At 32.7% G+C, this 25477-nt stretch overlaps 1 protein-coding gene across 30 annotated transcripts in view; it reads left to right on the forward strand.

The window, feature by feature from the left end:
- The window catches only part of LOC114327495 (uncharacterized), a 677364-nt gene that overhangs the window by 324842 nt on the left and 327045 nt on the right, over positions 1–25477 (forward strand). For all 30 annotated transcript variants that reach the window (XM_050648891.1, XM_050648865.1, XM_050648867.1 and 27 more), the window contains exons 4-5: positions 4766–4879; positions 10612–10728. In XM_050648891.1, coding sequence (XP_050504848.1) covers positions 4766–4879; positions 10612–10728 — 231 coding nt within the window. The remainder of the gene's footprint in view (positions 1–4765; positions 4880–10611; positions 10729–25477) is intronic.

A 25477-nucleotide genomic window follows, 5' to 3' on the forward strand; every position in this document is an offset into this window, starting at 1 on the left:
GTTAACCTGTTGTTATATATCTGTTGAATAGAACTCTATTTTGAATCTAGAATTTTAACAAATCCTAACTTTCATTAAAATTTATTGATCTTATATCTTCAATCTCTTATATCTTCAATAAATATTTATTTCTATAGAAAAATGTAAAATATATTGAGTTTAATAAATGAGTTACTGATATTTTCAGTCTGATCATTGTAATTAGTAACAATTTAAAATTATTTACCTAATATTCCTTTTTACAACTTCTTGTAATAACTCAAGCTTCAATAAAATGTTCTTTTCTATATTCGTTTGAGTCAAAACATCAATAATCTATATCTCAGAATATTACTTAGAGTTGTTTTTAATAAATAAAACCCAACATACAACCTTAATGATGAAAGTTTAATCAAATATCAATCCCACAATACATAAATTATCAATCCAAAGACGCGACAAGGTAAATTCAAAATACAAGTGAAGTTAGACCTTTCTTCACATTTTTGACACGTTATGTCAAAATAAAGGAACTTTTATTAAAATAAAGGTGTCCTCTAATTTTCCTTAAATACAGGCGGCCTGTATTTTATTAAAAGACAAAAATAAAAGACGCAATACTGCGCATGCTTATATGTCAAAATAAAGGATCTTTTATTACAGGTCGACTTAAAAGACGTTGGCAATAACTCTCTAATATTAGTGGTATATAATCTGCGTCTTTGAAAACAGAAGAAAAGCTCTACAAAGTAGTATTTTTGCATTTGTTTTTTTTTTATTTTAAAAGTTTTTGCAATGTGTTGAGTGTCAACAATAAACAAAAGTAATGACATTGACTAATGACAAGAAGGATTTTACAAAGTACAATTTTTATAAAGTTGTATAAGAGATAATTACATTTTATAACTACCAGCTAATTAGTTCACAAGTTTACTCTAAATGGTAAGTCCAGTGGTTTAAACCTCTTTAACCCACGTTGTTCTTGGGAATTGTCTAGGAGGTTAACTGCAAACTGGTTTTCATGATCCTCCAGCTTGACAATGTATGCAGCGCTACGTTTTTTGATGAGTTCTTGTACCATATCCATTTTAAGGTTTCGATGAATAATTCTATTGTTGATGTACCAAGGTGCATTAGTGATGGTTTTGAGGGCTTTTGATTGGAAGCGTTGGATGATTTCGATGTTGGAGTGACTGTCTGTTCCCCATAGTTCTAACCCATATGTCCAGATTGGTATAAGTATTGCCTTATAGAGCAGCAATTTATTTTCCAGATATATTCTTGATGAACGGCTCATTAACCAATACATATTTCTGAATTGGAGACCTAGTTTCTTTCTCTTGGTCCAGTTATGTTTCCTCCATGTGAGACTTCTGGCCAAATGAATACCAAGGTATTTTACCTCGTTGACTGATGGCAATTGATGACTGTTTAAAGTTACAGGAGGACAGGATCCTCTTCGTGTTGTAAATGTAACATGAACAGATTTTCCTTCATTGACTTTAATTTTCCATTCCAAAAACCAATCTTGTATTCTGTCTAGATACGCTTGGAGGAGATGCGAGGTATAAATAGGGTCAGTATGTGAGGCTAGTATCGTCGGAAAATGTTCCTAGCATCATTTATTCTGTAGGTAGTCTCTCTTCTAGTGGTTGCTGAAGAGTTGGATTTGCATTTGTCCGTTACCATTTTGTTTTTAGTTAGTGTTTTGCCAGGAATTTTGCTGAGTAACTACTGGCAGGAGTACCAGATAGTAGACAAGTTCAACTATCTAGAATCTAGTATAACTAACAATGGAAACTGCGTAGCAGAAGTTCGGAGAGGCATTGGTATGGCAGAAATGATATTTGCCTAACTAAAGTTTGGAAAGACAGATCTATTTGTAAAAAAAATAAAAATGATATTGGTGAATGCACTTATATTCTCGATATTTCTATATGGGGTAGAAACCTGGACTCTTCACGCACAAGAGCGACAAAAAATTGATGCCTTTGAGATGTGGTATTGGAAAAGAATGCCGCGCATACCTTGGACAGCTCATCAGACAAACGTTTACATTCCTAACCAACTTGATATTACATATTTAATTATTTCAGAATCCACGCTATTTTATGCTTTAAAAGCATGGACAATAGAAGAAAACGAACACGGAAGTATTGCGAGAAATTGGCAAAGAATACGAAATACTAAGTACAATAAAAATAAGAAAGTTAAAATATCTGAGACATTCTAATAAGGGTACAGCGATGTGAAACTCCTATTTCGATAATACAGGGAAAGATAAGAGAAGGAATGAATATAAAAGGAGGGTGTCATAGTTGAAGGGACTGGTTTAAATGCACTCCAATTATAACCCTTCACAACAACGGTAGATAGAGTAAAGATAGTGATGATGATATCCAACCTCCTATTGGGAGAGGGCATCTGGTACTCCTGCCAGTAGTTACTCAGCAAAATTCCTGGCAAAACACTAACTAAAAACAAAATGGTAACGGACAAATGCAAATCCAGCTCTTCAGGAACCACTAGAAGAGAGATCATCTACAGAAGAAATAATGCTAGGAAAATTTGTCGACGATACTGCACTCCTAGCCTCACATACTGACCCTATTTATGCCTAGCATCAAGATACAAGATTGGTATTTGGAATGGAAAATTAAAGTCAATGAAGGAAAATCTATTCATGTTACATTTAAAACACGAAGAGGATCTTGTCCTCCTGCAACTTTAAACAGTCATCAATTGCCATCAGCTAACGAGGTAAAATACCTTGGTATTCATTTGGACAGAAGTCTCACATGGAGGAAGCATATCTGGACCAACAGAAAGCAACTAGGTCTCCAATTCAGAAATATGTATTGGTTAATGGACCGTTCATCAATATAAGGCAATACTTATGCCAATCTGGACATATGGGTTAGAACAACTATGGGGAACAGCCAGTCACTCCAACATCGAAATCATCTAACGCTTCCAATCTTAAAACCATCGTCACTTGGTTGGCAGAGGTGACGATAATTTAGAGAGATTACAAGAGGACAGTCACCAACTAAATGGTCTGACCAAATTTAGGAGTCATCGGGCCACTCATTTTGCGAAATCCTTAGGACATCTGATGACATAGACCAATGGAGAAATTTTTTAGGAATATTGAAGGAAAAGGTAAACGACAAGAGAGAGAGAGAGAGAGAGAGAGAGAGAGAGAGAGAGAGAGAGAGAAGAGAGAGAGAAAGAGAGAAAGAGAGAAAGAGAGAAAGAGAGAAAGAGAGAAAGAGAGAAAGAGAGAAAGAGAGAAAGAGAAAGAGAGAGAGAGAGAATGATAATTTTACCATCTCCAGATTTTATATATCTAAATAACTTCTTCTTCTTCTTAGTATATTTCTACATTGTTAATTATGATTCGGGAGTGCTCCTAGCAGCTTTTAACGTGTCTTGGTTTGTTTATTTCTACTGCATCTTGATTGTAAATTTAATATATATTAAAACACCGAATAAGAATATCAAATAAAAAACTTCTGGTCAATGGCGGTTCAACCCTTTGCTGTCGCGGCCGCGCTACTGTCCCGGCATGTTTTTATACAAGAATCCCGACCTATCTCAACCCTGATTTCTTTGTCTGAAGCTATTTGTTGCATGCAGTAACAGTTATGCTGAAAATTGTCGGACAGAGGTGCAATTTTGTGCCGGCGAAGGTAATAAAGAAAACGCTGGCTTACATTTTGCGGATGGTTCGCATTTAATTGGGGCAAATTGGGATTTCCATTTACTTTGTTGTATAAGTATAGAAAAAACACGTAATTGAGGAAAATGAAACAAAGGTTGGGAAATATTGGCAGAAAAATCAAAGGTAAATTGAGAAATAACTCAACGAATACGGAAAATTATAAAATTAGACGATTTTATTAGTAAATGTGGGATTTTAAGCTTTTCTAGATGAATAAACAAAAGGCGTACACTAAAACAAATTGTACAGTGAAGACCATAGTATAAATGAAAGAAAAGATCTGAAAAACATTAGGAACTTACCTACTTATTTTTCATTTTGCTCGATGTTTTTTTAGTCTAAGTATAAACATTCAATGAAATGTATTTTACCTATATCTTATTGTAAACTGTTCGACAGGGTCAAATGGCAACACTTATAGCATAAATATTAAAATAAGTAGGCGTACCACAACAGTCACAACGCTTAATTTCGCTTATAATCAAACTATAGGAACACACTATCGAAACAGTTAAATAAGGTGTCTGACACTTTTTTGACTACTTGACTTTTTCTTGTTCTATTTTCATTATAAGAGGGTATACTCTTAATTTTATAATAAACTCAGTCTAGATTGAATGCTATTTTCAGGCCATTTTTTGCGACAATTGATACTCTGTCCAATATGTGTGAGACCACCACACAGTGATGCTGAAAAAAGTAACTAAGTTAACACCACTATGACCTAAGTGCAGCGAAGTCTAGAAAAAGATGTCTATATGACGTAGAAGAAGATATTTGAGCAATAAACATGAAGTGCTTTAAAGTTCAAAGGAAAAACAGAAAGAAATGAAAAGGAATCACGACAGCAGCAAAAACATACAGCAATGTCTAAACGATATGGTGACAAATCCGTCTCACCTCAGAATATGATTTTCAAAACGCAATGTAGTTAGAAATAATTTACAGGGATTGCAACTCTTTGATCATAACGATGATGATAATGATAAATTTATATTTTAAAAATCTTTCTTTATAAGCAATTATGTAAGATTTATATTGATTTAAACTTTTTATTTTCAGATAATTGTCGGAAAAACGATCACTGCCAAAAAGATGGATGTCAAAATGGTGCTTGCCTAGATAGCCAGTGTCACTGTAACGATGGATACGGAGGGTGTAGCTGCGAGGTACCAGGTAAGCATTAAGAACAAAACTTAGTTATAATTAATTAGAGCTCGTGAAATATGCACTTAAAAATCCCTAAAATATGCACAAAAAAACAGTTGAAATATGCACTAAAATATACTTTTATGCATTTAATGCATATAAATAAAAAAAGCAGTAATCCTTGTTATGAAGGTATTCAATTCGATAAATAAAAAAAATTATTTTATAATAGTCACAAAAAATATTTATTGAAATTTCTATTACCTACATCATTATATTCACTTATTCTTTACATTTATTATCATCGTTTTTTATTATATTATTATAAAAATTAAAACTATGCATTACTAAATGCTTTTCCAAAATTTTCTACAGAAAAACTGAGCCGTCTATCTGAAAATATTTGTTTATACACAAAAAAATTTACAATTTTCAAAAAAATCACTTCTTTCTACTTCACCTAAAGTTATAGGAGAAAACTTAAAATATTACACAATTGAGAGTTCTATCTATAAAATTAAATTATCTTCACATTTCCCCATCTTCATAATATTATTTATTTGAATTGTTTCTTGATATCCCCCATTTATCTTTAACACCGTGCAGAATTTTTGATACACTTTGTTGTTTTCCCCAAGGTGTTTAATTCTGTTCATCAACAGATTCTGTTCAACAGCCACACATTTTTTAATAGCACCTGAGTTATCTACATTAAACTACAAATGACGTCTTTAATTCCCTCAAAATTATCGGTTATGAGATTTACAGAATTAAACCATTTTCCCAATCTAGTTATCACAGATTCAGGTGATAAAGTCACATTAGGTAAACGATTTTTATAGCTATACCTGTTGTACTAGCATAAGAGCTTTTAAAAATATTTTATTATATTTGATACAAGAGTATTGACCATTGAAAAAGTATGTCTTTACAGTTTCTGCTACTCTATTTAAAGCGTACTAAACAAGTTACAAATTTGAAAATTTTAAATGTTGTCCACTTTTGGTCATATATGGCGCAGCATCACTTAACAATAACAAATTTTTTTCACTAAAAAAATGTGACTGCATATTGTAGAGTCCCCTTCGTCTCCTTTATTCGTCATCTTCTTGCCTTATAAATTGTAAAAGGCTGAGATTAAGGATGTCACCAGAAAGTGGTTCATTTCTCTTGAACATTTCTCTGTTTGAGGTAAAAAAGTCTGAAAATATGCAATTTTAATAAATGCATTTGCACTTATAAAATTTATCTATAATATGCAATTATGCACTTAATATGCATTTTGCATATTTCCCGAGCTCTAGTAATAATATACAATATGTATAGTCGATTCACTAATCTGAGACACAACTGTCTACACTACAATCACAATAAAGAAGCACTAGAAATAAACAAACACAAGGAACACTCCAAAATCATGATTTGAGAGTGCTCCTAGAACATTCCACGTGTCTTGGTTTGTTTATTTCTAGTGCATATTTAGTACATTTTTATTGTGATTGTAGTGTAGACAGTTGTCTCAGATTAGCAAATCGACTATATTAGTCAAATGAATAAAGTTTGGGTTTTAGAAATTGAAGATTGAGATTTTTGTTTAGAGACAGCTGCACTGGCTAAAATGGACTGGACTTTCAGTTTTTTTGCGATTTTACCTGTGGAATAGTTTGAAACCCATTTTTAATTGGATTATGGGGAACGTCGATTAATATTTAGCCTTAAAACTTGTTGTACTTGTCTACACTAATTGTGTGAGTTCTTCAGCCACATTCAGTGGCTTGTAAGAGTTAGATACAAGGGTAACGAGGGCCTGTGATATAATCACCGACCTCGTAGAGCATCCACTTCTCAGAATTTCTCAGTCCGCAGATCACTAGGTTACTCCAGCAGACTCATTTTGGCAGGAGGTAAACCCATCACAGTAACAGTATCTTGTGTAGAAGCCTGTGTAATTGAAGAGATCCCTCTTTGGGCTTATATTTACTTAATTTGATGCGGTTAACCCCTTTGATAAGGCCTATCTCGTTGATTGCTCTCAAAAAATACTTCAGCTCTAGTTTCTATTTTCTTTATCACCTTTAGACGCTTAAAATTACGTTGACAATTGCCCTTATATCTAGTAAATTGACAGCCCACAGTAAAGCAGGTTCTGTATAACAAACCACTGTTATAAAAAGGTATGACATTACCTTGATTCAGCTTTATTTCAACTTTATATTTTTAATTGTTTCTTCGATTTTTTCGATAGTAATGTGTCCACCTTCTTATAATTTCGTCATCTTTTTGTATACTGAAGAAAATATAAAAACAAAGCATAAAAATGAACCAGATGAGGGTGATAGTACATAATTTGAAACTAAAATTGATCAGGTGACAAGATAATTATGGAAAAGCTAAGAAAGCATAATTGAGGGCAGCGTCTTGTATTTGAGTGTACATGTATTCATAATTTATTCGGATACAAAACACAAAGTGTAAATTGATCGTGTAATCACAGCAGAATAAATTTTTCGTCTGTTTTTAATCTAAATATAGTCAAACAACTCATTCTACATGCATGAATACCTGTCATATCAGTATCAACAGTGATGAGAAGTTGTTAGAGATTTTTCTCCCAAGGTATTAAGCGATTAGAGGTGCTTGTGACGTTTTAGTGGAATGACTCGTTAAACCATCCTATGCACTTATTAAGAAAGATTCTCATTATTGCCCATTACAAAAACGTTTGCATTTGATCTGGCAGCAAAGTTTTGCAAATCATTATTAAAACGATAAGTACATTCAGCTTAGTGTAGATTGTCTGTCGTTACGTCTTTCGTTATCGATTACTCCTTTGCTCAGTCTTTGTTCTTAGAAATGCTTATATCGTGAGATTTTATGCTTATCTCTAGATGTCCTTCGTTGAGGTTCATTTACACTATAGAAAATGAGCCTTTTAATCCGTCTATTCGTTTTAAAATGGTATTTTATTTGCATTATATCTAAATGATTGGAACTTTATCGTATTATACAAGGTGGATTCTATACAGGATTTTGATCAGTACATTTTTTCAAAGTTTTTTTTTCATCCAAAACGGGAAAATGGGAAAGTGGGTATTATTTTCCCATATTTTTTCTTACCTAACAATCGCCAATGACAACAAAGTATGACGAGAAGTTGAAACGCGAATAATGGTGGGAGACTGGTGAGAAAATGAAGTTGAATCTTCTTTCATGTGGTGCAAAAATTCAGATATATAAGATCATAATACGACCAGCATTGCTGGTGAAATATATATAAATTGCTGGTGTAGGAACGTAAAATCCTTCGAGTGATATATGGCTCTTGCAGAGATAGTATGACAAAAGAGTGAAGACGCAGAGACAACAACAAGTTAGAGTCTCACATTAAAAAGGAAAATTTAGTGAGATTTAAAAAATCAATGGACTAAGATGGGCAGCGTGTGATGCGCAGTAACGAGAATTGCCGTATAAGCAATTTGTTTTGGGAAAGACCATACGGAAGAAGGTCTGTAGGATGGTCTAAAAAGGTAGAAAGATGCAGTCACAGAGGATCTGGAGAAAATGGGAGTAAGATAATGGGAACTAGTGGTTTAGGACCGACAAACAAGGAAGACAATATAGTCTAAGAGCTAGTGAACCCTCCGACTAACGGTCGTCCTGTAAGACTAGAAATTTTTCTAGTGATAATTCATGGCACACCAAGGCTAAAAACCATGACCTGGCAGGTATCAACGTGCACGTGTATCTACCAAGTGAATCGAAAAGTGCAAATTTAGGGGGTAAAATAAACTTTCTCCTGTAAGGTTTAAATTTAAGTATGTGTTTGAGTAAGTCATTTAGAAGAAATGTGTACAATGACAGGCGATTCTGAAAAGCATAAGACCTTGCCAGGCGAGGGGAAAGATTAGGGGTTTTTCCTAAAATTTTTCTTTTTGCATTGAACAAATTTTTTTAGGTTTTTTGAATCATTCCAAACAAAAAAGGTCTTTAGCGATTTTTCTCTCAAGTTAATAATTTTTGTAATATAAGCGATTGAAAATTTTGAAAATTGCGAAATCGGCCATTTTTAACCCTAAATCGGACATTTATCTAAAAATTTCAAAGTTGCCAAGGTAGGTAGATATTCTTTAAACATTGATTTATGAAATCCCAAAGAGTTTTTGCAATACGATATCGGAAACTCCTTTGTTTTTTAATTGCTAATCAAGCGGGCGCGACACTGTAGTTTAAGTGAGGACGTTTGAGTTGGCATAAATTCATTATCTCGAGAATGGGCAAATTTCAAGGGAAATCCTCAGACAGGTCGATTTTTATTTTTAAATTATTACTTTTCGGCATATATATAATACTAGTGACGTCATCCATCTGAGCGTGATGACGTAATCGATGATTTTTTTAAATGAGAGTAGTGGTTGTGTGATAGCTCATTTGAAAGGTTATTTAATTCTCTATTTACTAATATAACAATTAACATAATTATTTATACAGGGTGTACAAAAATTTTTTTATTAAATTAACTTTGATTAAATTTGACAAATAGAAGAAATATTTTTTTGTACACCCTGTATAAATAATTATGTTAATGTTTATATTACTGAATAGTGAATACTGTCACACAACCCCTACTCTTATTTAAAAAAATCATGTGGATGACGTCACTAGTATTATAATATGCCAAAAAGTCCTAATTCAAAAATAAAAATCGACCTGTCTGAGAATTTCTCTTGAAATTTGCCCATTCTCGAGATAATGAATTTATGCAAACTCAAACGTCCTCACTTATACTACAGTGTCGCGCCCGCTTGATTAGCAATTAAAAAAACAAAGGGGTTTTCGATATTTTATTGAAAAAAACTCTTCGGGATTTCATCAATCTATGTTTAAAGAATATCTACGTACCTTGGCAACATTGAAATTTTTAGATAAATGTCCGATTTAGGGTTAAAAATGGCCGATTTCGTAATATTCAAAATTTTCAATCGCTTATATAACAAAAACTATTAACTTAAGAGAAAAATCACTAAAAACTTTTTTGTTTGGAATGATTCAAAAAACCTAAAAAAACTTGGTCGGTGCAAAAAGAATAATTTTAGGAAAAACCCTTAATCTTTCCCCTCGCCTGGCAAGGTCTTATGCTCTTCAGAATCGCCTGTCATTGTATACATTTCTTCTAAATGACTTACTCAAACACATACTTAAATTTAAACCTTACAGGGGAAAGTTTATTTTACCCCCTAAATTTGCACTTTTCGATTCACCTGGTAGATACACGTGCACCGCTGATGCCTGCCAGGTCATGGTTTTTAGCCTTGGTGTGCTATAAATTATCACTAGACAAATTTCTAGCCTTACAAGACGACCGTTAGTCGGAGGGTTCACTAGCTCTTAGACTAATAGTAAACGCTGCAAAGACTCTAGATGAGTTATGAGTTGCAATGCAATTGAAGATGATGGTGGTGTTAGTAAGGTTTCTTGATTTTTCTCGCAGTACTGGAGTCTAGTTTCTACTGTATTTACCAGTCCTCAATACTTACTTTCTACGCTGCTATCCCTGTCATTTATGTACTTTAGAGATTTATTGTCAGTTTTAATGTGACCTATTTAGTCACTTAGCTCTTTAACCAGCATCATCCAGCATTTTAACAACTTGCATTAATCTGGTCGGAGTACCTAGTCGTCCACAGTTTACACACTTTTTATGAATAATAATAAATAAGTTGTTAGTAATTTTTATTTGACATATTTCTTTATTTTTGTAGACGAAAACGAATGCAAATACAGACCATGCGACGTATTTGCTCATTGTACCAACACACTGGGCAGTTTCCACTGTACGTGTTTTCCAGGTTATCAAGGAGATGGCTTCCATTGCGAGGGTAAGTTTTTATTCATTTTTTGTTTAAACAACAAATTGTTTAGTAAATAAGACCTTTTATAATTTGAAAACCATACAAAAATGGTAGAAGCAAACTGTGTCATCAACGTAAACAATTTGTCTTGTTTGTTGGTTTATGGGACGGTCGTTGGTGTATAGTATATAGGTGTATAGGACAATTTCCTGTGGGAGTCCATTTTTCTGTACCTCCACCGACTGTTCTTGGACTGGACTGTTACGTAGAAGCGTCTATTCTGAAGAAGACATTTCACTAACCTTATAGTTACGTCGGAAAATTTTTGTATTGTCTTAGAGTTTTGTCAGTGGCCGTTAATGCTTAACTGCGATATAGGCGGTCTACATATGAACGCTACTCTTATTTCTTTCCGTTCAAAACCATCTTCAATATGTTGGGTGGGATTAAGGATTTTACTGCAGCAACACATTCCGGTTCTGAACCCTGCGTGTTCTGGAATAATTTTAGTCTCCATAGATTCAGCGATCTGGTTCAGTATCATTTTTTTGAATGCCTTGAAATGTGACACAAAAGTGAGATAGGTCTAAAACTCTTTGTATCCACCGGATACTTCCCTGGTTTAAAAGGGCTACTACTCTAGCTTTTGTCCAGATTTTGGGGATTTGTAATGTGAGGAAGCAGCAATTCATCATTTTTACGGGCAACTCTATGGTTTTGGTCTAAGGTTCTTTATTTGTTCTGTTATTACGTCATCCAGGCCAGCCACATTATTACCTTTTATTTGGTGGATCGCGCCTCTCACCTTCCCCAGGCCAAAGGAGGTAGATAGAACATACATTTTTTTGTCGATGTTTCGAAGTAATCTCATCTTGTTCTTCCTTGATACCTTGATGCCGCCTTACTGTTCGTCAGGAGATTTTGGGCTATCTGATCAGGTGTGACGATGATGGTGATGATGATGATGACGATGATGATGATGACGACGACGACGATGATGATGATTATGATGATGATGATGATGATGATGATGACGACGACGAAAACACGAGGGGAACAAAATATGAAATATTTTGGAGTTATGGCAGAAAATACAGACTCTACGTACCTACTTTAAAAGTAGAACTTTATTAAAAGAAATAATTCTTCTTTGCTATCAGTTATTAATAAATGCGGTATATAAATATACCCACGTAATTTTTTGCGTATTTAACCTCTACGTCGAAATGAATGAACCCACAGAATCACCTGGTATCTTCATAAATATTCTTTCAATCATCTAACATTATCTGTTATTGAATATGATTAATCCCACCTATAAAAACAATCTCCTTGTCATTTATTTCAATTTGATTTTTAAGTAGTACCGTTACAAACTGGCGTTGATGTATGATCGTATTTACGATTGCCGTTGTACCCATTACTGCCATTGTGATTATTGTATATATTATATCTATTATTACTGAACGGGTCACTTTGAGCGTATTGATAAATAAAATATTAATAGAAGAGCTTTTATCAAAATATTGTCGGTTAACAGGAACCAAACGATTTTAACTGTGAAATGTTTAATAAACGGATTACGGGTCTTAGTACAGTCATTGAAGGTTTTCACCTCTGATTTCGTTGAACCTCCATCGATTTTCATGAAAATTGGTGAGTAGTTAGAGGATACCTTAAAAGAAATAAAAGTGACATGGAACCAAATTGCGCTTCTACTCTGGGGTTGGATTCCACCCGTTCTCAGAGTAAAAATTATCTTATTAAAAATAACCCCACAAATCGATAGAGGGATAAATTTTAAGCAAAATTTGTTTATAAAGTTATTAAATAAAATCAATATTTTTGGGTTATTAAAGATCACATATTTTCATTTTTTGTCAAAAAATGCATGTTTTAGCAGTTAGTTTTTACAAAAAGTTTACATTAACAAAATTGAAGCCAATATAAAACCGAATAAATTCCTAACTTAAAAACCTTTTAATGTTAATTCATTAGTTATAGATAACTGAATAAATATTTTTTCGGTAAGTACTAAAATCTAAGTATTCAAGCTTAAATAACGGGAAAACGATGCATTTTATAAAACATACTTAATAAACACTTAACAAAGTACTCTAGATCAGCGGTTCTCAATCTTTTTGAGTCATGTACCACCAAATAATTTTTATTATTTTTGGTACCACCTAACTGAAAGAAAGGTAAAGCGGCTGGATTTGATAAAATCACAGCGGAAATGCTTAAAAACATGGGCGACAAGGGCATTGAACTGCTAACAAAAGTGTGTAATAGGGCATGGAGTGAGAACCAAATACCAAAAGATTGGGAAGTGGGAGTTATTCTACCCATTTTCAAAAAAGGTGACAAACGCGAATGTAGCAACTACAGAGGAATAACACTACTGAGCATCCCATCCAAAGTATATGAGAGAATACTAGAAAAACGTCTTTTACAAGAAGTTGATTCTAAAATGGAACAATCACAGAGTGGATTTAGAAAAGGCAGAAGCATCCAAGATCACATTTTTACTATCAAAAAATTAATACAAAATGCACGGAACTCAAGCACCGAGTTACACCAAGCCTTTATAGACTTAGAAAAGGCATTTGATAGTACTCCAAGGAAGGTGATTGACATATGTTTAAAAAAGAAAGGTGTGAAAATCAAACTCAGGCAAGCCATTATGAGTATATATAGACATACAAGGAACAGAATCAGAACCGATAATATGGAATCCGAAGAGTTCATAGTAAATGAAGGTCTACGTCAAGGAGGAGTCCTAGGCCCCATACTGTTTAACATTGTCTTGGATGACATAATTAAAGAAACTAGAGCAGAAACGGTAAAGTTATATGCCGGACATAGAAATTTAGAAGCAGTGTGGATCTCAGAGTGTGCATACGCAGACGATCTAGTGATATTTGGGAAAAATGAAGAAGCACTCAATCGAAATTTACAAGTATGGAACGCTGCACTAATTAAACGAAATCTGAGAATCAATAATGAGAAGACGAAAGTAATGGTATGTGGAAAAAGTAGAAAACAAACGAAGATAACAATTAACGGAAATACACTTGAACAGGTCGATACTTACAAATACTTGGGAGTACAAATAGAGAGCAGAGGAACTGAAGAAACTGAAATAAGTTCCAGAATAGAAAGTGCTGCTCGGATGTACCACGCAATCAAAAGTACGTTTCTGTCAAAAAAAGAAGTATCCCAAAAAGCCAAAGTGTCCATATACAAGACGGTGTTTGTGCCGATTTTAACTTTTGGTAGTGAAAGTTGGACGCTTACTGATAAGTTAAAATCGAAAATACAGAGCATAGAAATGAAATTTCTTAGAAGAATAATGGGTATAACCAGGTTAGACAGGATTAGAAATGAGGCAGTCAGAGAACATCTTAAGGTCCAACCAATTATAAAAAAAATTGAAGAGGCCCAATTGAGATGGTATGGACACATGGTTAGAATGAACCAAGAAAGACCAGTTAAAAAAGTATGGGAAGCCAGAAGACAAACCAAGAGACCAAGGGGCAGGCCAATGAAGACATGGGATGATAATGTAACCTCAATCCTAGAAACACGAGGAATCAGCAAAGAACAAGCAAGAAACCAAGCAAAGAATAAGAAACAATGGAGAAAAGTTGTACATGCAACTAACTAAAGACATTACACCCGACACCTTAGGGTAAGTGGGTTTAGGATTATATATTATATATATATATACCACCTAACTGAAATACCTATCTAGCTAGGTGATCTAAATACCTATAATAGTGGTGCTAATTTTGGCTATATTTGCGTTTTGTGTACCACTCCAAATAATGATATGTACCACCAGTGGTACATGTACCACAGATTGAGAAACGCTGCTTTAGATCAATGAGATCGAGAAGAAGTTATCAAGACACAAGCAAAATTTATGCTTCAAAAATTTTTCAAATTTATGCTCTACAAATTTTTTCAAAGAGACATTAATGTTTTTTTTAGAATAACTCCGTTAATCTTTATGATATTAGGGTCGTCCAAAAACCATTTGAAAGCTAAACAAGGGCTATAAAATTTAATCTGTTAAATCCCTTATTTTTTTTAAGATAAAAGGTTAAAGGGCACGTGTTACATGGTTCTGGCAGTAACATTTAGACGATACGTTTCTATCTCGGTTATTTTTTATCCTACAAAAAAAGAAAGAGCTTTGTTAAAAAAACTCAAATTTCATTCTTGTATTATTTTTCAAGTATATAGAGTTTTTTTTGAGTTATTGACAAAAGAAAATGAAATTTACGAAAATTTGAAAAATTCTGATTTTTTTAAACCCCATTCTTTTTGTCAAGAATATGCATTCTAAACTGGTCAAACTATTATTTATTGAGGTAATTACTTATACTAAAGTAAAGAAAGCGTTATAGGGATTAATATAAATTTTAATTTTTGTGGAATCGGCATTTGTTTTATTTTTCACTTTTTCCTAAAAAATTCGAAAAGTCCTCTTATTTTCATCATAACTTACAGTGGAACCCCGATAAGTCGGCCCCCGATAATCCGGAAGTACGGCTAACCCGGGCCGATTTTCATCAGAAAAATCAAACATTTTTCACTTTGACTGACTTTTTTACCAAGAAATAAGCAATACTGTATAAAACTGTACGTAATTTAGATGTACTGTGCATATGTATTTCATGTGTTTGCAATTATAATGTGTATTTGTTTAATATTTATATGTATTTTACTGATTTTTAGCATATTCTCCAACTATTCCGGATTTTCGATAACCCGGATCGACCGCGGTCCCGATTAATCCGACTTATTGAGGTTCTACTGTACTTAATTTTGATGCTATCAACTTCTTTTGGAGCTCATTTGATAGAAATTCAGAAGTACTTTGACAAGTGTTAAGTATATTTTATAAAACGCATCTTCTTCTTAAAGTTCCATCTCCTATTGAAGGTTGGATATCATAATGGCTATGGTCACTTCGTTGGCTGCTGCTCTGAACAGTTGTAATGAACTACAAACAGTTAAACCATTCTCTAAAGTTCCTTAGCCAGGAGATGCGTCTTCTCCCTATGCTTCTTCTTCCTTAGATTCTTCCTTGCATAATAAAACGCATCGCTTTCGCGTTATTTAAGCTTGAATACTTATATTTGAGTACTCACCGAAAAAAGTATGCCTACATTCAATTACCTATAACCGTTGATTGAATACATGAGTATTCAATTCAATTCGTGTATTCAATCAACGCTATAACTCACTTTGATTTAAGGCCATCGGTACATAATTAGCAAATATTTTACGGTATCCCTACTTTTTCTGTCTTTACACGGCACATTACATGTAGTAAAATTAACACTGGTATGGATATGTAAACATTACTAGAATGTCATTCTACTTGACAATGTCATCATTAACTTTAAGGAGATGGCTTTTGAATGTTCTTAGGTAACTGTTATTTCTATAATTGCAAATTATTAATTCAATTAATAAATGTGATATTTTTTTAAATAACTATGTATTCAGTGATTGTAATAATTTATATGTACAACAAAAACTAATACTAAATCGAGAAAAGAGGAAAAGTGTTAAAGCAATTTTTTAATAATATATTGTTACTATGGAACGCTTACAATTTTGAACATCTTAAACAATAAAATATTTGGATCACAGAATATATCCTGATGTATTCTCTGCTTGGATCTTCCATAAATAATAAACAATAAATAACTTTTTATTAAGTTCGTGTCATAAATCAATTATTTATCAAATACACTATAAATATTATTTATAATTACGTATTTTTTATGGGAAATAAGCCACAATTTTACTAAAAAATGAATTTATTAACGTTTCGAAGCCCAAATCGGGTTTCGTTGTCAAAATACAAAATACTATTAAAATAAAACAAACATGTTGTTGCTAAGTAAAAAAATTCTTCTAATAATTTATTTAATCTGACTCATTTATATTGGCAATTCAGACGTATATTATACATTTTAAAGTAGAAGACTTTAAAATGATATCGCCAATATTTATGAGTTGCGTTCCTGGGACGACTTTACTAAAAGATATTTCATTCGATTACATGAAATCAATCCCAACTCAAGAATATCCGTCTCAAAAAAAAATCATAGCATGTGATCTGTCTTTAAAAAGACAACCAAATGCAACGATGACAGTAAAATTCTCGCGTTAGAGATTTCATAGTAAATCACGAGGGAAAACCAGGAAAAAACCTCGTGATACTATCCCGACATCGTAAGTATTTGGTCTTACATTTAATCTACCTTAAAAAAAAACTAATACCAAATTCTGACTTTAATATGTTTAAATTATAAATAATATTAATATTACATAGATATATAATAAGTAATACTAAAATATAAAATTTGTACTAACTCGATATGTTATTGACTTACTAATCGTGGTATTTTCTTTCTATTGACTTCCTCTTTCAGTATGGGTAACCACATCCTACTGCATTCTACCGAGGAATTTGCGACACAATTGGTTTCATTTAGCATAATTAGAGCCGCTTCTTTGATTTTTCTCTTTTTACTATCTGATTCTTTCAGGACTATACTTGAATCTCTCCACTGAACTCTATGTTCATTATCCCATGCGTGTTGACATATCTGAGATCTATCAAATTCTCTGTTTTTAATATAAGACTGATGTTCACTTATTCTAACGTTTAATGGTCTTGATGTTTCACCTAAATAAAATTGTTCGCATTCACAAGGTATTCTATAAATGCAATTCTTTGTTCTTTCTTGTTCATTGTTAGGTTTAGTTTTAGATAGAATAGATCTCAATGTGTTTGTTGTTTTGAATGTTGTTGAAATGTTGAATTTATTTCCTATCGTTTTAAGTTTCTCGGATAGTCCTTTTATATATGGTATTGTTATTTTCCTCGTATTATTTCTTGTGAATGTTGTAGGATCCCGTTCTAAGTTGTTCTGTTCCATTCGATCTAATCTTGTCAATTCCTTATTTATAAACGATAAAGGATAATCATTTTTTAATAAAACAGATGTTAACAATTGTTTTTCTTCTAAAAATGAATTTTCGTTAGAACAAGTAATTTTGGCTCTATCATATAAGGATTTAATTATTCCCTTTTTAACGTTGATGTTGTGATTTGATTTGTAATTGAGATATCTGTTAGTGTGTGTTGGTTTTCTATACACTTGAGTCTCATATCCAGTATCCTTCTTTGAGACTAAAACATCGAGGAAAGGCAAAGTGTTATTGTATTCCTTTTCCATTGTAAATTTTATTGTCTCTTCTTGATCGTATTGTATTTTGACAACGAAACTCGATTTGGGCTTCGAAACGTAAATAAATTCATTTTTTAGTAAAATTGTGGCTTATTTCCCATAAAAAATACGTAATTATAAAAATGCCACAAGGAAATAGCTTCAGAAAAATATTATTTAATCAACAACTCAAAATATTCCCGATAGTGTCCATTTTTTTCGAATCCTGAAAAAACTAATAAATATTTTTAAAAAATTTAAACGCAGAATGAAAGACTAAATTATTATCGAAGGCCGAAAGTCCCTTAGAATAAATAAAAAGTTTCTTTTGAATGATATATTTAAAATTAAAAATAACACTACATTTTCTCTTAGATTTTCACCCCTGTAACTTATTAAAATAAACATTATAGAAGTTTTCAGGAACTATCGGGCCTCGGTAAGCAGGTAATCTTTCATACTGCGTTTAAATTTTTAAAAAATACTTATTAGTTTTCTCAGGATTCGAAAAAAATGAATCCCCATTAGAATAGCATTGAAGCCGAAAATACGTACCCATCCCCTTATATTATTAATAGTAAAAGGTTTTTCAAGTAAGGAATTACAGTTACAGTTAAGGTTACAATTTTGGTAATAATAACTTTTTTGTAACCAGGGTCACGAATTTTTTCATTTATTATAAATTAATAAATGAAAATAGTTTCTGTCCTTGTGGGATCGGTACTCACCGGAGGGACCGCAGACGTTCGGATACAATTAGCGTCTCTTTGCAAAGACAATGACGTCAACTTTGCAAAGTAACAAGACACTTACTCAACACACACACTACACATTACACCTGAGTTAGTGATAAGTATACAATTACGTGGCTAAAGGTTCTAGTTCTAAACCAAGGCCAGAATCAGAGAAGAAAAAAACTTTTTTGTAAAAACTTTCTTTTGAAAAACCACTTTAAAATGTGCATTTTGTTAACGAAAAATTAAAATATTTGGTCTTTAATAACTTAAAAAGTATTGATTTATTTTGATAACTGTATACAACAAATTTTGCTTAGGGTTATTATTTTACCTTAGGTTATTTTTAATAAAATAATATTCACCCACAAGAAGTGGTGGCATCCATCTCCAGGGTAAAACCGCATGTCTCTTCTAACTAACCACCAATTTTCCTCAAAAAAGTGGTGGTTCAACGAAATCAGAGGTAAAAACCTTCAGTGACTTTACTATTACCTACTGCTATTATGATTATTGTATCTATTATTTCTTTTTTATTACGGAACTAGTCAGTATGAGCGTGTTTATCTAAGAAACGAGCTTTTCATCAAAATATTGTCGGTTGCAGGAACCGAACGTTTTTAACTGTGAAACATTAAATAAACGGATTACAGGTCGTTGATGTCAAAATTGAGGTAGGTCCAGTCTCCGAAGAGGTATTTGTCGGTTAACAGTTCTTATCCTGTAATTTGAGACCGAACCGGTACTCGAAGGCGCTTTTTTTCTCCTTCGGCTACTGTTGTAAACCTGATAGCTTTTTGTCACCGACGAAATATTCTAATTTGAGCAATTTACTTGGGAATAAGAAGAGTACACAGGAAATTGTTTTAGAGAGGTGAGATAATGAAGTGATACACGCAAATGGAATAGCAGGACTTTCTTAATTTGATCTTCATTTAATACCAATCTTCAGTCATTACACAAATAATAGAACAGAATATAATTAACAATTATGGATATTACATAAAAAAGGAATAGAGTCAATGTAATAAGCAATTATAAAAACTATTATAAAATATAGATCGTGTACATAATTATATCTGTAACTACCTCATTATATTAATATTATATTTATGAAATGTTTAGTAAATGATAAAAATCATAAAATCAGAGCAGGCAAAGAGGTATATATGAAAGAAAGGTGCATTGAGATCAAGTAGCACGAAAAAAAAACAAAAAAAAGTTAAAGAAATTACAGGAAAATTAAGAAAACACTCAGTTATCGCATAAATTTACCTCTCTTTTCCTCAACTTTTAATGGCACTACGCAGTGCACTACACAACCTTTATTTCAGAAGTTAGGTATTATGTCACTACCTTCACTCTATATATATGAGACGCTGATTGAAATTAATTCCAACAAAAGTAAGTTTAACATAAACTCCAACTTCCATGATCACCATACAAGATCGAGCGATGCTATTAGAGCACAACGTTTTAGGTTGACGAAAAGTATAAAAAAACTCAACTGATGTTAGTTTGTACTATTTTTTGCCAGATGAAGTAAAAAGTCTTCATTTACAGTCGTTTAAAAATAAAATAAAATCACACTTTTTAAAACATTGTTTTTACACAAAGACAGAGTACTTAGGTACCGCTTATAATACATTATAATAAGTACACTAGTTTGGTCAGGGTTTTTTTGCCGATTATGGCGATATTTCATGTTTTTAAGTTTATTTCATGTCTTTACGTCTTTACATAGTGTGTTAAATTGTTTAAATTTGTTAGTACCTGTTTGTATATCTGTTCATTATAATTTATAATATTTATATTTTAAATTTTGTCAAAATTTTATAATGTAGGTGCGTACTCTTTTGACTTGTCAAAAACAAAAGAAATTTTGTATATTTGATGAACTAAATTCTATTCTATTCTATTCTATTCAGTTCCCATTTCTACGTCTGGCGTGACGAAACTATTACAGTCTTTGTTCTTGAATATTTTTTGAGACTGTAATCATCTAGGCTCTTTCTCCTATTCACGTTGTTCCTGATTTTTTCCCTTGTAGTCTTACCCAACATACACCGTAACATTTTCATTTCAGATACCTCCATCTTCTTTTCCTGAACCCTGTTCTACAGTTGTTATTAAGCTATTTATTTTACAGGCCATACCCGACCACCCTACATCAACGCAGATTTCACCACACTATTGTATATCTTTTCTTTTAGCCCTAGACCCATTTTTGATCGCAGAATACCTCGCTCATTCGCTTTCAGTTAAACCAAACAGCCTTTACTCCAGGGAAATAAACTAGAAATAGATCATGTTCGGAACACTCAAAGATTCAGGTAGCTGACTACTTTTTTAGTTATTGTAGACCTATAGGAAGAAAACCTACCTCTTTCCTGCCTAGAGTTCGCGTCCGTTTTTTAATTATTAACAATTGAGTGCAAAAATCACGATTTTTTCGATTTTTTGCACCCCATTCAAAAGCTAAACAATTGACATAAAATTACAAAATTTAATTTTTTATAACATTGAAAAACCTTCAAAATACCGATTTTTGAAAGTTAAAAAGTTAATTTGTTGCTACGCAAACTGTAAAATAAGTGAAAATGGTTATTTGTTAATAACTTTTACTAAAACTAGCTTAGAACTTTAGTGTTCCGCCCAAAGTTGGGTATTGGGATACTTAATAAACCCTCAAAATTTGAGACCGATCCATTAATTAGTTTAAAAGTTATTCTATTTGTTTATCCCAGAGACCTTTATTTTGCAATAACATAAGACAGGAAATAATGAAGATAGGGCAATTCTCCGTATGCCAAATGAAAGTAGAAAAGTGTACTAAAATGTACTAAAAAGAGATAAAAAGTATCTAATATAGACAAAAATCCTAATGCCAAATTTTTGAAATTTTGTAGTTTATAAACATTTTGAATAAGTTTAAAAATATTGTCCGTAGAAAAAATCATTTTACATATTCAAAATGCTGGTATTTTGCACAAATTTTTAAAAATACAGTTCAATTGGTGACTAGTCGTGGTAAGTGAAGGGGGAGCTGGGAGCCGACAAATGCACGAGTTCAAAAACTAAAAAAAGGCAACTTAAAACTACTATCATTATCTATAACTCGGGATCTACTGAAAATATTTGGATCTTTCTTATTTTAATTTTTCTGTACATTATAAATAATTATCTAATAAAAATATTTATATATTAAAATGTACTTTAACTTTTTCTATGATCATTAATGATACCATGATTAAAAAATAGATTTTTGTAAAAAAAATATTTTTTCAAGAATTGTTTAAACAAATCATACTGTTTATTAATTAATAAATATATAAACAAATTGCATATTTGTAATGTACGTAGAAATTACATACAAATTAAAAAAAGAAAGGTCAAAATCCATTGAGTTGATCCGGAGATACAGAAATTGTATTAGCTTGAAATTGATTTTTCGGTATTTTAACTCGGTGGATTTGTAGGTTCCCCCTAGTAACCGTTTGGACTACATTTTTGAAAAATCGTAGAGGGTGCTGTGAAGATACAATGTTTGCGCAAATTTTTTAACAAAAAATAAAAATCCCATTCTTTAAAATGGCATTAATGAGATTAATGCAAGTTGGATTTTAACCTCCGAAACAAGACGCTAAAATGAGAAGTATGGACGTTAAAGACCAGCTTTATTAACAAACTTGAGGTCTTTGAACTTGCCTGCCTCGAATGCTTAAAATATTATGGACGGGCAGTCAGAAATGAGAAAATATTAAAAAGAGCGGCCTTCCAGGATAGGCAATTTTTAGTTATGTAAAAAATAAGAAGACTGCTTTTTTGGGGCACATATTATGAGGAGAACGATACACTCTTCAGCAATTGATACTCGCAGGAAAGATAGAGGGTAAGAGTGGTCGGGAACGTAAAATAATGTTATGGTTGCGTAATATTTGCCAATGGACAGGAATCCACAGCTATGAAATGCTTTGACAGAATTATTTAATCCTGACTATCTAGCATTTCACCTGACAAGACAATGTACGGTGGACGCCTACGCAGAAATGCATGGCACCTTAAGAAGAAGAAGAAGAAGAAATGCTAAAATGCAGCAAAACTTGTAACTACTCTTTTTTAAGTTACATTTATTATCTGCTAACTTACAACTGATTTTAAATGCACAATAAAATGATTGGATATGCATGATCTAGACTCCGTAAAGGAATGACATCAAAATAATTTTATTACCCTTAAGTCATATATCTGCTTCACTACGAAAAAAATTACAATGCCACCTAGGTAGTCTCTCTTTATATATTCTTCTTTTTCTTCGTTTTTACTTTGGTATATGTTCGTACGTTTCGGGCAAACAGCAAGTCTAAGCCAGCGAAGAACATTCTTCTGCAGAGGGTACTTTACATATCGTGATCACGCACGCGCGGGTGCTTAGCGCATCAAGGATAACACGAGGAAGGTCGTGACGAAGATACGGACGATTATGCGATGCCAAGTTCATGAAATTTTCTAAACTTCGAAGGTTAGAACAACACTATACAGTGTGTTGAAAATGTAGATTTTTGTAAAAAAAATATTTTTAATATATTTGTAAAATATTTTTGTAAAAAAATATATTTGTAAATCTTTTATATAAATTCGACAAAACACTATCTTGATTGCGAGATTCTTCTTCTTTTTCTTTCTTCTCGTATGTTGGCTTTAAATCCTGTTTCTTCTTCAATATTAGCCTCCTAAATTGTTTAAATTATCGCACCATCTTTTTCTTGGTCTGCCAATACGTCTTCGTCCATTTGGTGACTTATCTCTTGCTATTCGTACTATCCTATCTTCTGCCGTTCTACTAATGTGTTCGTTCCGCTCCTGTTTCCGTTTTGTCACCCATCCATTTATGTCTTCTTCTTATGTTTTCGCTTCTCTCCCTATGCAACAGACTTTTCCCTGATATTCCGTCGAAGTATTTTCATCCCTGTTGTTTCTAGTAGTCGTCTCGTTTTAGATGTGTCAGGTCTTGTCTCCGTCGTGTTTGTCAATGTAGGTCTAATTGCTGCTTTATATATTCTTGCTTTTGTGTCTTGTCTTAGGTGTTTGTTCTTTGTTCTTCCAGATTGTGTCATTAAGATATCTTGCCGCTTTACTTGCTGGTTTTATCTGCTGGTTTTTTATTGATTGATGCTGCATTGGCTGGTGCTGCATATGCTGGAACTGCATAGGCTGGTACTGCATAGGCTGGTACTGCACAATCTAGTACTGCGAGATTAAGTTTCATAAATACTCATATTTTCTCTTTATCGTAAACGGTCACATAACAGATGAGCAAGCTATGTGGCTGGCCAATCACAACAGAAAATACTATTAAAAAGGAAAGCTTTAAACCTATACGTTTACATACCCCTATTGAAGACGTCCAAGAGACAGAAACAGTTATCTAGGGATGATGAATATTCTCCGAATCGAAAGGAAACATAAACTACGTTCACTTTTATCTTTGTTCGTTCTCCCTCAGTTTTGCCGATGATCAACTTATTCTAGCAGGTGACGAAGAGGACATCCACTAAATCGTAATAAAACGTAATGAAGAATATCGAAGGAAAAATACATACTCCTTGGTGCTACAACCCTTCGTGAGTTTTGGCCGACTCGGCATGCCTCCACTGTTCTCTGTCTTAAGCAACCTCTATCCAATTCTCCACGCCCATAGAGTCTTCTGAACTTTATTTATTTTATGATGTTGGCGTCTAGGTAAAGTTATTCGAGCTATTTGTTAGTTCTTATCCTATATTGTTCTGATGCTTCATCCAGCACAGATCCAAAGATATTCCTTAGGATTTTTCTTTCCCCAACCCTTAGTCTCTCTTCGTTTGCCTTTGTTATTGCCCACGTTTCGCTTCCATGAAAACCAGAAACCTCCAAAATGATAATTGGAGAGATAGGAAAAGGTGGACACTGGGAAGCGAGAAACATCAACATGGTGCAAGTGTAGACCCACTCGAATCATGATGATATTTCAGTGTCTGTGGTACCAATGATCCATTATTTGCACGACTATTCCCTCAACTTATTTCAGAATTTGTTTCATTCAGTTACTATACCATTGCTATTACTATATGAAGACACAAGTGCATGAATGGTCTATGTGACATTTGCAAGTTATTGAGAAAAGTGAAGTTAAAGTTTTTATACTAGAACTTTTTTACTATAAGATCTACATAGACTAAATTTATAGGATAGGTAGTCCTAAAACTAATATATTTATTAACACTATTAAAAAAACTTAAAAAAAATATTTATTATATATTTTTATTTAAAAAAAGTGTACATAGATCCTTTATGCACTTACATTTTAAAATTTACTGTGTACATAGATCCTTTACACTCTAGTAACTTGTTTGAACGTGTTTGACTTGTTTGAAAGATTTCTATGTTCGAAAAACTTACTTTTAACACAAAAAACATATTCTGAAAAAATTGTCACATAGACCCTTCATGCACTTGTGTCTTCATATATTACTACGATTAATTATATTCAAAGTATTTGCTCTTCTTTCCGTCCTCAATTTACACGAACTCTCAAGCTCTGTCTCACTCTGTAAATGCGGATAAAACGAAATAAAACTTATCTGTATACTCTACGACAAAATTATAGACTGTGATGGATCTTAAATTACATATGTATTTATAGGAAAGGTCTTGCATGCTGCTCATGTAAATATATTTATTCGAAATGTAATAAACATGTCAGAGCATTTGACACGGAGGGCAAAATTATCGTGGTCATTTCAGTTA

This window comes from Diabrotica virgifera, chromosome 4 (genome assembly GCF_917563875.1).
Source record: "Diabrotica virgifera virgifera chromosome 4, PGI_DIABVI_V3a".
NCBI classification, from domain to species: domain Eukaryota; kingdom Metazoa; phylum Arthropoda; class Insecta; order Coleoptera; family Chrysomelidae; genus Diabrotica; species Diabrotica virgifera.